General features: G+C 55.5%; 1 protein-coding gene across 1 annotated transcript; it reads left to right on the top strand.

Annotated features, from left to right (window-relative positions):
• Nucleotides 1-1,557: 1,557 nt before the first annotated feature.
• On the top strand, nt 1,558-10,876 carry PMM1 (phosphomannomutase 1). Its single transcript, XM_086752040.1, has 8 exons — nt 1,558-1,707; nt 1,844-1,961; nt 2,767-2,843; nt 3,026-3,117; nt 5,492-5,591; nt 6,393-6,468; nt 9,171-9,286; nt 10,045-10,876. Exons 1-8 carry the CDS (start codon nt 1,633-1,635, stop codon nt 10,165-10,167), a joined length of 777 nt encoding a protein of 258 aa, XP_086608166.1. The 5' UTR covers nt 1,558-1,632; the 3' UTR covers nt 10,168-10,876.
• The last annotated feature ends 3,172 nt before the right edge of the window (nt 10,877-14,048 follow it).

The following is a 14,048-nucleotide window of genomic DNA, read 5'->3' on the forward strand; positions in this document are numbered from 1 at the left end:
CAGATGTAGGAACAAGCACAGCTGTGTGCAGCTGTGCACTTCACCAAAAGGCAGACTCGTACTCCCAGGGAAATCAAGATGGCACAGGTCCTCAATGGCTGATACCAAATGGCGGTTGGGGTGCTGGGAGAGGAGTTTTGACTTGAACAGAATTTCTAAAGCAGCATAACAAATAAGCTGGAGAAAGCACAGCAGGTAGTTTAAGTTTGGGAAAGCTCTGCTGGTAGCATAAACCCAATGGTGCTGTAGGAGTGCAGAAATGTGAACGCTGACGCGTATTTTAGCAGACTTCCCAATTCTGGGAAGTGCCCCAAGGTGGCACTGCTGCCTTGCAGCGCAGGGATGCACCTGAGCCCAGGGAGAGCAGCTCCTGCTTTTGGGATGTCCAGAGTAATGTCAGTGCAAGAGGCAAGGAGGAAGGTCTCAGACAAGAACGGTGCAGGTAGGAGCTGCCAGGAGACAAGACCATACGGCAGCTTGGGCTACAGCAAGAACCAAATGCTGCTACAATGCCTGGGCTGCAACAGGAGTTATGGTTTATGAAAAATAAAGGCTTGCATTGCTGAACCCCCGGGACTTTGCCATGTAGATGACTCCGTGGCTGTATTTTGAAAGTCCTGGGCGTTAGCTCGCAGCTCTGCTGCGTGGGAGAGCAGCTCTTTGGCTTCTGGTAGTCAAGCAAGCTGAATCCACAAAGGCATCTCTGCTCACTCTTCAGCGTGCCACGGCAGACATACTTTGAAGTATTCATCTTCTGGAGTAAGCGTCCACACATGAGCTGATGAGAGATGTATGTACTAAAAATTTAGCACCCAATTGCATGCTTAAGCAGATGGCTGCTGAGAAACTGTTCTGGGAGCTTCAATGCATCTGAGAAAAGAGTCCAGCTTTCCATAGGTGGGAGCTCATAACCAGGGTCAGATTCAGAAGGCCTCAGAGGCTGTGATTTTGCAGGAACGTCAATGCCAGGACAAATACCTCTCGTAATACCCATCCAAGGCTGCCTGACTCCCAACGTTACGGCGACAACTCACAGCGTGGAAGCAGCTGTCCTGGTGACATTAACTGGTGGACGCAATTAATGCCTCCCCCAGCAAGGGTGTTTTCGTAAACCTTGTCCCAGGCAATGGCACAGAGGTAAATTATTAACACTGTTTCTGTAGATCCTACTTTCATTGAGTGAGAGCAGGAAAATCAAAACCACGTAGCAAAAAAAAACCAGAATCCGTGAAGCCACCTGAATGCTTCGTTTTGAGAGGAATCTGGTGGGAAACCGGGAAAAGGGGTCACACGATATTCTGGAAGGAAATAATACTGAGGAAAAAAAAAAACAACCAGACCGTTAAAAATTAAAAAAAAAAATCTCCCCCAAGCTCCAACCTAGCTCAGCACGCTGAACACTTTTCGGGGGGGGCGGGGAGAGAAGGCAAGCTAACGCTAAGCAAAAAGCATTGACTCTTCCACGTAAGGTTGGTTTTTATGTCGGAAAATAATTCAGGAATTATCGCAGGAGGCGGCAACCGGGGACCCCCGGGGCCGCGCCGACCTCCCCCGGGGGAGGACGGCGCGGCCGCCATCACCTCCACGGCGAGGCCCCGCCTCTCCCTCTCAGAGGCCGGGCCGGCGGCGGGGATGGCGGCAGCGGCGGGACGGGGTCGGGTGCTGTGCCTCTTCGACGTGGACGGGACCCTGACGCCGGCTCGGCAGGTAGCGAGGCACAGGGACATCGAGTTTGGGGTTTTGTTTTTTTTTTTATTTTATCTATGGGGAGTGAGGCGAACATGGCGGCGCTCATCCCGCGTCGGCGGCGGCCTGACCCCCTCCACGCTGCTTCCCCCTGCAGAAAATCGAACCGGAGGTGGACGCCTTCCTGCGGGAGCTGCGGGAGAGGGTGCACATCGGCGTGGTGGGAGGCTCCGACTACGCCAAGATAGCCGAGCAGCTGGGGGACGGGGACGAAGGTGAGACACGGCCGACGAGGGTCCCCTGGGCGGGGGGTGGGGGGGTCAACCTGTCTCCTAAACCCGACCCCAAGCTCTCCCCTCTGCGGGGAGCGGGCGGCGATGCTCCCCGACCCACGCCGCCGGCTCCGGTTTGTGCCAGCTTCGTCTGGGCTCTGACAGCTCTGCACCCCCGAAACCCGCTCCCTTGCACGTTTTGTCCCATTGCTGCTCCGTGGTGGGGTCTTATCGCGTTCACACGGGGTTCACATCGCTGTCCCACTCACCCTCCCGCTCCCTCCACCATGTTTGCCTTCTCTGGCATGGATGCCAAGGACGGCTGGGCTCCGAGCTCTGCCTCCTCAGCGGAGGGAGGCCGAGAAATTCCCGGCTGAGGCTGACGGCTGAGCCGGCGCTGCCATGTGTCAGGGTCGCAGGAGGGGCTGTGGTTAGATAACCCATAACTGCATCGCACCAGCGCCCTGGCACTTGGAGCAGGGGGACAAGAGAGAGACAGGAGAGTAACACACACATGCTTGAAAGCCTGACATTTTGGAGCCCTTATCTTCGTCCCGCCACTGATTCAGCCCGTGACCTCGGTCAGGTCGTTTTTCCCCTGCGTGCGTCAGCTCCCCACCTGTGAGCGGAAGATAATCTCCTCGTCCGCTTTGCAGAGAGCGAGGAGAGTCGGTGGCCCTTTGCGGAGCACAGGAGATGTGGAAAGCACAGTACTAAGGAACTGGAGGATGGCTCACTCAGTCCTGAGCCCAGGCCCCTTTTCCCGGGCAGTACTCATGTTTCCTCTTTTGTTTCCTCCCCACCTCAGTCATCGATAAGTTTGACTATGTCTTTGCGGAGAACGGCACGGTGCAATACAAGAACGGGCACCTCGTCTCTAAGCAGGTAGGTTCAGCTCCCCTTGCAGCCATGGCTCTCCTTCCCTGTGCCCTGCATGCTATGGGGAGATGGGCAGCCTCTTTTTCCCCAAATGCCAGATCTGAATGCCCCACTCCTTCAGGCCATGTTCTCGGGTGGGCTTCACGGGAGGTCAGGCATCTTCCTCATTCCCCCTTCTCCTCCCACAGGCCATTCAGGACCACTTGGGGGAAGAGCTGCTGCAGGATCTAATCAACTTCTGTCTTAACTACATGGCGCTGCTGAAGTTGCCCAAGAAACGGTAATGGTCCAAGCATGTGCAAACGGCGGTCGTATCGCTGATTTCTAGGGAGCTGTGGGCTCCAGAGCTCTCCTAAAGACGGCTGAGCTACTGAGCTTGTCTTGCTGCAAGTTTTATCTTAGCATTTAGGGGTGCTGTGTAGGATCACTGTCCCACCGAGCTGGGCACTGTGGGCAAATAATGGAGGAGGGAGAGTTGTACTATTTTTTAGCATAATGCCTGCTCTTTTGCCCTTCGGATTTTCTTCCCTGGGAAGCAGGGTATGGCCACTACATGCATCAGGGTACAGCCATTGCATGCATCTCGTTTAGGACAATGGTACCAGCTCGTTACTGGTCAGGGCATCAGGCATCATTGGTCGTATAAGTTTCCAAACAGACAAATAATGGCTCTTAAGATGGGAGGTCCAGCGCCTGAGCACACAGTTTCACACTGCTTCTAACCCAGTGTCGCTTGGCCCCACTGGTAATAGGGCTGGCCCTGCTCCGCCCCAGACTGTGTGTTCCTGTCTGCTTCCCCTCATGAGATCCTGCAGCCACAGGGTGAGTTGGGTTGGTACATCTCCTCTGAAGGAAGACTAGGCCACTGCCAGGAAAGAAAAGCGTAGTTTTCCATTGAATTGGCTCGCCCTGTTAGCACAGAAAAGAGAGAGAGGAACAGATGGCTTGGAGGTGGAAGGAGAGAGCAGGAGGACCTCTCTCAGAGGCAGCTTACAGTTAAACCAGCCTGGGTGCAGCGTCAAACCACCCCTCAGACCTGGTTTCACAAACACTTGAAGCCAGTGTGAGCTGGCAGTGCTGTTAAAAGCAGCGGCTCTGCCCTCCCCTCGTCCCAGCTGGTTTGTTCCTGCTCTCCCCTTTTTTTTGTACGGTGAGCCCGAGTGGACGAGCCACGAGCTGTCTGGTCAAAATTAAGCTGGTAAAAGTTGCTAAACTGTGATCCAGATGAATTGCCTGATGTGAGTCACCATGTGGCAATAGGAGGACTGGTGAGAGGGGCCAGAGTGGCTCCTTGCAACAGGACTGCGGGCTGAACACACCCCCAAAAGCGTGTGCTGGGAACCCTCAAGGCTGTTTAGTTGCCTTGTTGCTGTCTGGTTGCCCAACAGCCTGACAAAGTTTCAGCTCCCAAGTGCCTCTGTGGATTTAGGCTTATGGGATTTATAGCAAAGCAAGGACTTTAACCCACATCTCCTGAGTCTTGGCATGCAGCCTGAACCAGGAAACCCTTGGTGCTGCAGAGATGGTGCTCCCAGGCTGCAGGCATGGCCCACGTGTCCGTTCCCCATGAGGTTCTTCACTGTGTTGTGAGACAGGAGGTGGAGAGTTTTCCCCCAGATTCAAGAGTGGTAAGCGCGTTATCACAGAGAAGCAGCAGGCAGGGCTGGGAGGGACATCAGAGGGTTAATGAGCTCAGGGCTCCTCAGCTGGACATTAGAGGGTTAATGAGCTCAGGGCTCCTCAGCTGGAATGTGAAGGGGATCTTCCTGCTCCAGCTAGGTTTCCACAGAGTTGCAATTTATTTGCAAATTGGCAGTGCTGCCTTCCCCTGTTGTTTCTGCCCCACCAGTGCTGGTACCTGTCTCACCCCTCTGGGAGACATTCCAAGCTGATAAGCGAACAGAACTGGCTGGATTTTAGGGAAGAGAAAAGAAGGGAGCAGTTTTCTGCTGGCTTAGTGCTTTGAACCAGCCCATCGAGCAAGCAGCAGAGTAACAATCCCAGTGCAAGGTGAGAGAAGCAAGCGGGAACTGGGTCCTGTCTGTGCAAGCTTAGATAAGGGTTGCAGTCAAAGGTGCAGGGGACGAATGGGAGATACGAAGGCCCTGATTTGTGTCCTGTGAGGAGGTCCTGATTGCTCCTCAGCTTGCCACTGGACATTAGCAGCGAGTCACACTGACATCTTCCATATCACTGCCCCAAGGTGCTGCCAGCTTTACCCAACCCTCCACAGAAGACATTTAGTAAAAGCCTCCAAGGGTGGAGGTGCCACAGTCTCGCCAGGTGGTTGGTCTAGTCCAGGCAATAGCTGTCTTTGCACTTTACAACATCAGAAAATGTTTTCTGTCATCTCACCCAAGCCTGTTGCTTCCAGCCTGTCGCCAGGGCACACAGGAACTCTTTATTCCTCTTCTCTTACAATCTCTTTTTATAAAACTGTGAGCCATTTGGAGACCTTAAGTGAAGTTGTGTTGATCTCTGCCTGGCATGAAGCACTCATGAGTGGCCATGGCTTCTCTCCTCCCGCGTGTCTCTGCGGAGACTGCATGCCTCACCAAGCAGCCGTTCTCCTGGTCTGATCCTGGTCTCCTCCGTTCTCCTGGTCTGATTTTCTCTCTCTGCCCCAGTAACCTTTTACCTTTGCCCACCCACAGAGGAACCTTCATTGAGTTTCGCAACGGGATGCTGAACATCTCCCCCATCGGACGGAGCTGCACGCCAGAGGAGCGAATCGAGTTCTCCGAGCTGGACAAGGTAAACAGGCAAGACTCGGGCTCATCCTCCCCTTTGCTGGTTTTGCACCACCGCAGATCTCGGGTCTTACCTGCTCCCCCCCACCCTGAGGCCAACACATGCAGCAAGACAGAGACAGGACTAGGGGTCAGAGAATTCAAGGAGAGACATAGATGAATGGAAGAATTTTACTTCATCGGAGACCACTAATGCAGTGGAGTGGCCAGCAGGATTCCTTGTGCTGTGGGAGAGCCCCAGGGAATAAGGCGCTTATTTAACAGGGTGTTTCCTCATTTACAGTAAGCAAAGATGGCCCAGGAGCTGTCTTCTGTCTCCCACTCTCCCAGCCCAGACAGCGCTGGAACTAATGAGCTTTCCAGACTGGGAGGGCCACGGTAGATCTGCTGGGCAGATCTCTGGAGCGTTTGGCCCATCCTCACCGCAGTTTCTGCCTGGGGGAGCTTTCTTGGGGTTGAGGGATCAGTCGGACTTTGAAAGACTTCTTAAGCGAAGCTGGAGACTTTGGGTAATGAACTGGGCTTGTGGGAAACTGGAGCAGCTGCATTTCATTGCCAAGGAAGGGCTGGGATCTGCTCTTCCCAGGAGCCTGCCCTGAGCTGGTGGCCTTTTACGTGGACATTGGGCAAGACTGGTGAAAGCTGGCTAAACTGGGGTGTTACACTGGGTCTCTGGGCACGTGGGAAAGGAGCGTAGCAATCAGCCAGAGTTGCCCAGCAGACAGCTGATGGTGGACTCTGGTAGACTGTCAACATCTAATTATTGAAATTCTTTTTCCTTCCCTTTCCTCCTCCTCCTCCGCAGAAAGAGCGCATCCGGGAGAAGTTTGTGGCAGCCTTGCAGAGGGAGTTTGCTGGCAAAGGCCTGCGTTTCTCTCGAGGTGAGCAGAGGGGGTTTCCCTGGCTTTGCCTTGGCCTGTTTATCCTATTTCCCATAAAATGCTGGAAAGGGGAGTGGGAATCCTGGCTGTTCCCTCTGGGGGCCTGGAGACCCTGGGAAGAGCACAAGGAGCTTCTAGTCCTAGACAGCCACCGCAGGGGCGTTACATTCACACCTGTGGCAGGGCGACAGCAGAGAATAAACCATACTGCAGATTCACCTCCCTGGGAGTCAGCCAGACAAGCGAGTTTCTGTCCTGTGACATTATCCCTGCCTTAATTGCAGTTAGCTCTGTGGAGCCCACCCCTGCCCGGAAGGTCTATCCTGGCTCAAGCATTAGCAGCAGGGTGGCCAGCAGAGCTCTAGGCACACGCATTTCTCTCTAGGAGTAAGACAGGAGCCTCATGTGTGTCTTGGCACTGAGGTTTCCTTGGGAGGGTTAGCTACAAGGGAAACATCTTTCTTTCTGGAGAAAGAGCCGCCGAGAGGCAGCTCCATGCCATGGGCTTTTGCAGGGCCATTTCTTGGAGTGGCTCTTACAGCCAGCTTACTGAAGATGAGGAACCAAAGGAGAGGCTTGAGCAATCCTGGGGGTCTGGCCAGGATGGGGAGGAAAATGAGGGCGTGTAAGTGGTGGGGCTGATGCTGGAAGAAGGCCCTCAGCAGAGCAGATCGGTATGTGTGAGCTAAGAAAGTGCCGCGTGGCAGCCTGGCTAAAGGGCAAGGGGAGGTGGCAGGTGACACCCCACTCTTGCACTCAGCGTGGGGCAGTACCAAGGGTCTGGTCCTCTGGTTCTCCAAGGGCTTTCCTCCTGAGAGCCTTCCCCTTGCCTTCAGTGTCTTGCCAGGGGCATCCCGTGCTGTCCACAGCACTGACACGCACCGTTTGTCACAGCAGAGAAAGACAAGGTCCTCCCCGCCGTGTCCCCACAGGCATGGGGGATGAGAGCAGAACAACAGGCCTTTCTCCTCTGACTTTGGGAAGCCGCCACGAAGAGCCCGTTGTGTAAAAGCATAAAGACAAGGGGAGCTGCGGGCCCCCTGCTCCTCCAGAAAGGAGACGGGGTGTCTCAGGTCAGGCATCCAAAAACAAGGACATGCAGAAACAGGACTCTTGTGCCAAGGTGGCTCCTCGTGCCTGGTCCCAGGCTGTGGAGGACACAAGCCCCAGAGGTGGTAGGCGGCTTCCCTGCAGCCCCCTAGACTCGTGCTCTGCCTAGGCAAGGGACAGTGCTGGCTGTCCTCCACACTGCCTCTTCTCCCTCTGATTTCCTGCCGTCTCCAGCTGGCATCAGGAGCCCCTTCTTGCTTACCCAGCTCTGTTTAAAAGGCCAGAACACAGCAAAGTGCAGTGTTTTTCACGGGTAAATGGCTTTGGATACAAAGCCAGGAAGGTTTTTAATGAAGGCAACCAAGTTTAGCTCCTGCTCTGGTGCTGGCTCCTGCTGCAAGCCTGAGCTCATAGGGCGCTTGCTCCTGTCCATAGTGCAGTGCCCAGCCCGGGGCATCCAGTCCGGTAGCAAATCCTCTGCCCCAAGCTGGACACACAAGCTCCATCCCCAGCTCCTCAGGCTCCGAGAGGGTTGATTTGGAATCCCCAAACCAACAGGGACACCTCAGCTAGCCCAGGAAGAGAGGAGCACGGCATCAGGACATACATGTTTGAACAGCCCAGGGGACTGGTGCCTCTCCTGCAGCAGGGATTGTCCCCTGCCTACTCACCCCCTTCCTCAGAGAGGTGGGGTTATGATTTATGAGGAAGGAGAATGTGAAGTTCCAGGATTGCTGGTGGCCTAGTAGATTTCCTGGAGAAGCAGGGAGGCCCTTTTGAAACTTAAGAGGAGCAGAGACTTCATCTGTCAGGGAGAGGCACCTCCCAGCTCAAATCCCCGCTCCAAACAGGACCCAAACATACGCACGCCCTAAGTGGCTGGCTTAACCCTTGGTGGCTGTGCATGTCCACGTGCATGCATATGCGTGCCCTCTGGGGAAGCTCCCCCATATCTGTATGTTTGACCCATCTTCCTCGATGCCCCTCCAGATGTTGGCAACCCGCACTTGACTCTTGAGGTGAGAGGTGACAGGCCAGGGTTGTGCCCCGATTATGTCAACAGGTTCGTGGTCCCTCCGTGGCAAGGACCTTGGTCCTTGATCAGCGTGCAGAGCCTGCTGGGGGCCTGCAGCGCAGCCAGCTGGGACCCCTGAGCTGTGCAGTGCTTGGGGCTTGCTTTGCGTGTACAGGATGCTGGGAGCCCCCGGTCCCTATAGGGTTAAGGAGCGTGGGAGCAGAGGTTGCAGGAGAGTGGTGTGTTGGGACACAGAACTGATGCCATCTGCAGGGCTTGACCCCAAATCTCCTCCAACAGATGCATCTCTTGGGACCTCCCACCCCAGCATCCCCTCCATCCCACCCTGCAGCGCACTGGTTCCCTCTTGCCTGCAGTCAGGGGAGCTGTGCTGATGTCACTCCAGCCGAGCTGACGTCACTCCAACCTGTTGTCATAGGAACAGCATCTGCCGCTGTCCTAGCCACACGCTGGACAGGCACACCAAGGCAGAACTGGTGCCTGGTTGCTGTTTCTGGGGCAAGGGTTGGTCTCCGCACCCTTCCAGCCCTCTCCCCTCCTCCTGCCCGTCCCATGGCGGGGGGACACCCTGCCAGCTCCCACCGAAGTTGTCTGATCCCCTCCCTTCTGCTGGCAGGTGGCATGATCAGCTTTGACGTCTTCCCAGAGGGCTGGGACAAGCGCTACTGCCTCAATGTCCTTGATGACGAGAGATTTGACACCATCCACTTCTTTGGGAATGAGACAACCCCTGTGAGTATGCCCTGCTTGCCTTATGTGTGGCCACTTTCTCTCCTGCGTGGAGCTGCTCTATCATGGGTCCCTTGGCCTGAGGTGGCCAACAGACTTCTTGCGGTGCGAGGGGGAGAAATGCTCTTGACTGGCACACGTTTACGGCAGGTTCGTGATGGCAGCAGGCCCGCTGGGTCGCAGGGAAATCGCCCTGGATTCATTGTGCTGGGGAGCAGATCCACCTCAGTATCACTTTCCTTGCCCACAAAACTACTGGGAGGGGGCAGCCCTTCCTGCGGCTCGCAGGACCCAAAACACAAGCCCCCAGCACTTAGGAGAGAGCTTCTTAACAACAGGAACAACTTCACCTTCCCTTCAGAGCTGTGGAGGATGCCTCCTTGCTGCTGTAGACTAGTTTGGCCATCCACTTGGCTCTTTCCAGATGATGCCAACCTTTGCTCCCCAGATGTGCCCACCCCACCTTCTGCGAGCCCCTCCAGAAGCAAGGCAGGGGTTAACCTCAGGCGCCTGGAGAAGCTTTGCTGGTCTGGGACCTTCCCTATCATTTCTGCAAAGGAAGGAGCAGCGCTCCCAGCCCAGCCTCTTCTGCCTCCCTGGGCCAGCAAAGCCCTGGCAGCCCCTTCTCAGCGGGTCCCTGCCTGGCCAGCCACTGGTTTCCAGCCCAGCTCTTCACAGGACAGAGCAAGGTGCGGATTCAGGGATGAGGATGCTCTGGTGAGACCCTGCTAATGCTTTCCCTATTTTCTCTTCTCCTGCAGGGAGGGAACGATTATGAAATCTATGATGATCCCCGCACAGTGGGACACAGCGTCCAGTCCCCCCAGGACACAGTCCAGCGATGCCGCAAAATCTTCTTTCCAGAGAGAGCAAACAAGTGCTGACTGCCAGGTCCTCACAGCCCTGCCCCAGCCCCACCCTCTCCCCCTGCCAGGAAAAGCACCTTCATTTGAGGAATCTGCTCAGGGTAGACCAAAAAAAGACCACTTTCCAGAGCTGGTCGGGATGTAATGCATGAGTGCGGGTGGGTGTGCAGGAGGAGGCCTTCACTGAGGAGCCCTTTGGCACTCCCTATCTACAGCTGAGGCTCACGGGACCAGAATCTCCTCACCTCCCGAAAAACTTCTCTCTTGTCAGTTCGGTCTGTGGTGGACGGTGATGCAGATGCTTCTGTGGTTGGAAAGCATTTGAAAGGGCCAGTCAGGAGAGCATGCGCGTGTCAACCCTATGCTCCCTCCTCTCTACTCTTTTATTTCGCTCTTTCTCTTAACACTTCTGCATCTCACCTTTCTCTCTTCCTTGCACGCTGGCTGGGGGGGAGGGAGCTGCTGCGGCCCCAGGCACTCTCAGCAGAGCTGCTCTGAAGTGAGAGGCCAGGAGGGCTGTTTGCTCCAAGCGTGTGGTAGGAAGGGGTAGCCGCGACCCCAGCTCATAGCAGCGTTGTGCATCCTTATGGAGAGGATCGCCGTGCCCTTCATCTCAGTGCCACACCGTGCCAGTCCCTACGGGTGATCTGGGAATGACAGTTTTAAAATGGCTCTGTGCCTGCTCTGAGCTTTGCTCAGGTGCATGAAGAAACTAATTCTCTCTTTAGCTAAAATAGCTATCGTGGGTTTATTTTCCATGTCCAGCTTATAGCTCCCCAGCACACACATCTGGTGTTTGTGGACCTGGAGGGTGCTAGAGGTGCCCACAAAAGCTCCCCACATTGCTCGCTGGAAGCCTTTCTCGGCACATGCCTGCTGGTACAGCACTGCCCCATCTCTTGGTCTTGTTTTCTCTCCTCTTTTTCTCCTGTTCCTGCTTTCCTTACCGTTGCTCTTCATCTCCCACCTAGCAGCTGGACTGCAGAGAGAAGTTTCTGAGCTGGCTACTGCCACTTAACCCAAGGGGCCAAGTTCTTCAGGCGAGATACGTTGGTGCTTTTAGACCCCATGTTGCCATGGGCAGAGTCCTGAGTGGACCTTGGCACTGCTGCCTGGCTGCAGGAGCAGGGTTGCTGCGTGACCAGTGCTGGCAGGGCACTGTCTGCTCCACTTGACTGCACCTCTTCACTCAAAAACACATCAGGTCTGTAATGCATCACATTTGCATGAGCACAGCAGTCTGCCCAGCGTCTGGAAATCCCCAACAAATGCACAAATTCCTCTTTCTACCCAGAGAAAATGTTTGCATGGGAGAAGAGGACCTGTTGGGGAAGCCTGGTTGCAGGGTACCCTTTTCGGAGGCCAGTGGTTTTGTCCCTCCACTGCAACCTTCACGGAGGAATTGTTTGTTTTGTGGTTCCTCCTTCTCTGTTGCACTGTGGATCAGGTTATGTGTGGGTTTTGGGGGATTTATTTTTGCTGTAAGTCTATTCAAAGTCAGCAGGATCTCTAGAGAGCTTGGTGGTAGGTGAAGAGCAGGGCCTGGCCCTGAAGGCACAAGGCATGTGGTGGCCTTAGGGGGCTGAGATGCCTTGCATATTTGAAGGGAAGAGCAGGCTCCGTCCAAGGTCCAAGGCTGCTCCTGACAGCAGCACATCCCGTGCTCAGGGTGGGGAGGAGTTGCAGGGCGAGCAGGGCAGAGGCAGGGATGATCTTCAGGGCACCAGCCATCGCTTTCTCTGCTCAAGAACTCGTGTCCATGGGGGAGATAAAGTTCAGGAACCTCTGCCCTTCCCATCTCCGTCTTACACCAAATTTGGGCTAGTTGAGGGCACCTCCTGCCAGGAGACCCTGTCCTGCTGGAGGGATGAGGAGAAGGAAGATGGCATGAGAAGTAGCTGGGGCAGCCCCAGGATCTCAGAACCACAGAATGGTTGAGGTTGAAGGGACCTCTGGAGGTCATCTGGTCCCACTTCCCTGCTCAAGCAGGGCCACCAAGAGCCCAGGCTGTCATGTGTTTTTGTGGGTAGGGATGAGGCACAGCGCTGGGGTGGGAGCCCTGCACCTAGGGGATGGCACACACCTGTCCCCCAGACCGCTTTGCCATGATGCTTCTCTCCCGGTGGGTGCCCACAGCATGAGTGGGGGTTTTGCCCCGTGTGTGTGTGAGTGAGCGGACGTGGCGGGCCCCACGTTGGAGACAGTCGTGCCATGTGGCTCAGTATCTGTGTGAGATGGAGAGCTCTTGTCTGGCTGATAGTAACTGTTAAATAAGAAATATATTTAAATACAGAGATATGTGTATTAAAAAAAATAAAATCAATCATATTAAAGCTACAACATTCAGTCGTTGGAGGCAACATGTGCTTTGCACCAGGCTCCGCTGGGGTGAAATGCAATCAGCTGCCCTTCAAAATCCCCACAGCAGCAGGGGACCAGTGCTGGTCCCAGTCACCCCTCCTGGTGAGCAGTAGCCTCCCGTCCCAGACTCAGAGTCTGCTCCCCCCACCCCAAGCAAGGCTGGAGCACCCCAAGACCTTCCCCCCCAGGACATGCTGTGCGGTACAGAGGTGGGCGAGTCTGTCCTGCCATCTGGATAAATCCCTGATGCTCCAGGTCCTTCACCCAGGAGAGCCACCAGCGTCCCTGCTACAGCACACGCGCGCAGGACAAAGAGCCGGGGCGGGCAGGGCTCATGGGAAAGTCACTTTTAATGGTTTATTGCCAACGTTACAAAGGTGGACACACGGTCAGACAGGCGGGAACCACACCGGAGTTGTAAAAACACCAACAAGTCTAGGGTTTTAGTTTATTTCCAAAAAAAAAACAAAAAACAAAAAAAAACCTATAAAAAAGAAAGAATCAAACAAAGTTTGCCTTGGCCAAGTTGACTGCGTGTCCCGGGGATACCCGGGGCCTGAGCTGGCGTTGCCACGACCCCTGGGTGAGCCGGGCTTCAGGTTGGCAGTGAGATGGGCTGTGGGGTCCCAGGGCATTCCCCACACCAGCCTGGGCTGGGGCAGCATGTGGTGGTTCTCCCAAATCCCCAGGTCCTGCGCGGCACCAGCCTTGCTCCCTCTCCTCACTTACGGCAGACCCCTATCCCCACAACAGTGGAGGCGAGAAAGGTGGGAAACACCCCTCTCCACCAGTGCCCAGGACCAGCAGCGCTGGTGGCTCCCAACAAGTGGGTGCCTGGGGAGCCAGCCATCGTCACCCACTCTGCTTGGGGGGGGCTGCTTGCCCTGCTTCAAAATAAAACCCCTTAAGGTGCTGACAATTTCCCTGGGGTCAGTTCAGGCCGAGCCCGGTGCACGCCGTCCCCATCCCACCATCCTCTGCCCCATCCCTCTCAGGGCGGTGAGAACCTGCCTGGCCAGGGTATGGTGGAGAAGACCAAAAATGAAGTTTGTGCTTTGTATACGAGACCCTGCCTACACCGAGGAGCTGGGGAGGAGGTGGCTGCGCTCGCCCCACGGCTGAGGCTACCCAGACCCCTCAGCCCCACAGCAAGCTACGGAGGTGCGCGCGCACGCACACACATACACATACACGCACGCGTGCGGGAAGGGGGACAAGGGGAGGAGGAGGAGAAGGCGGCCATCTCCCCAAAACCACATCAGCACCGAGCCAAGGAAAGTGCGTTACTGGCCCAACGGTGGCAGGGAGCACAGAGATGCCAAGTGCACCCCTGCCCCACGCCCAGGCGCAGCCCCATGGCGACAATGCCGAGCCCTGCCCCCATGCCCTGCCAGCAGCTGTTCGCCCCTTAAAACTAATTTTTCTTTTTTATTATTATTATTTTTTATTTCTGTAAGCCGCTCACCTCCCTGTGGCACTACTGACCTGAGATCTTTTGATGGAGGGACGTGGCTCCGGTGGGTACCGTGAGCTGCCAG

The sequence above is a fragment of the Chlamydotis macqueenii genome, chromosome 1 (assembly GCF_036417535.1).
Source record: "Chlamydotis macqueenii isolate bChlMac1 chromosome 1, bChlMac1.mat, whole genome shotgun sequence".
NCBI lineage: Eukaryota > Metazoa > Chordata > Aves > Otidiformes > Otididae > Chlamydotis > Chlamydotis macqueenii.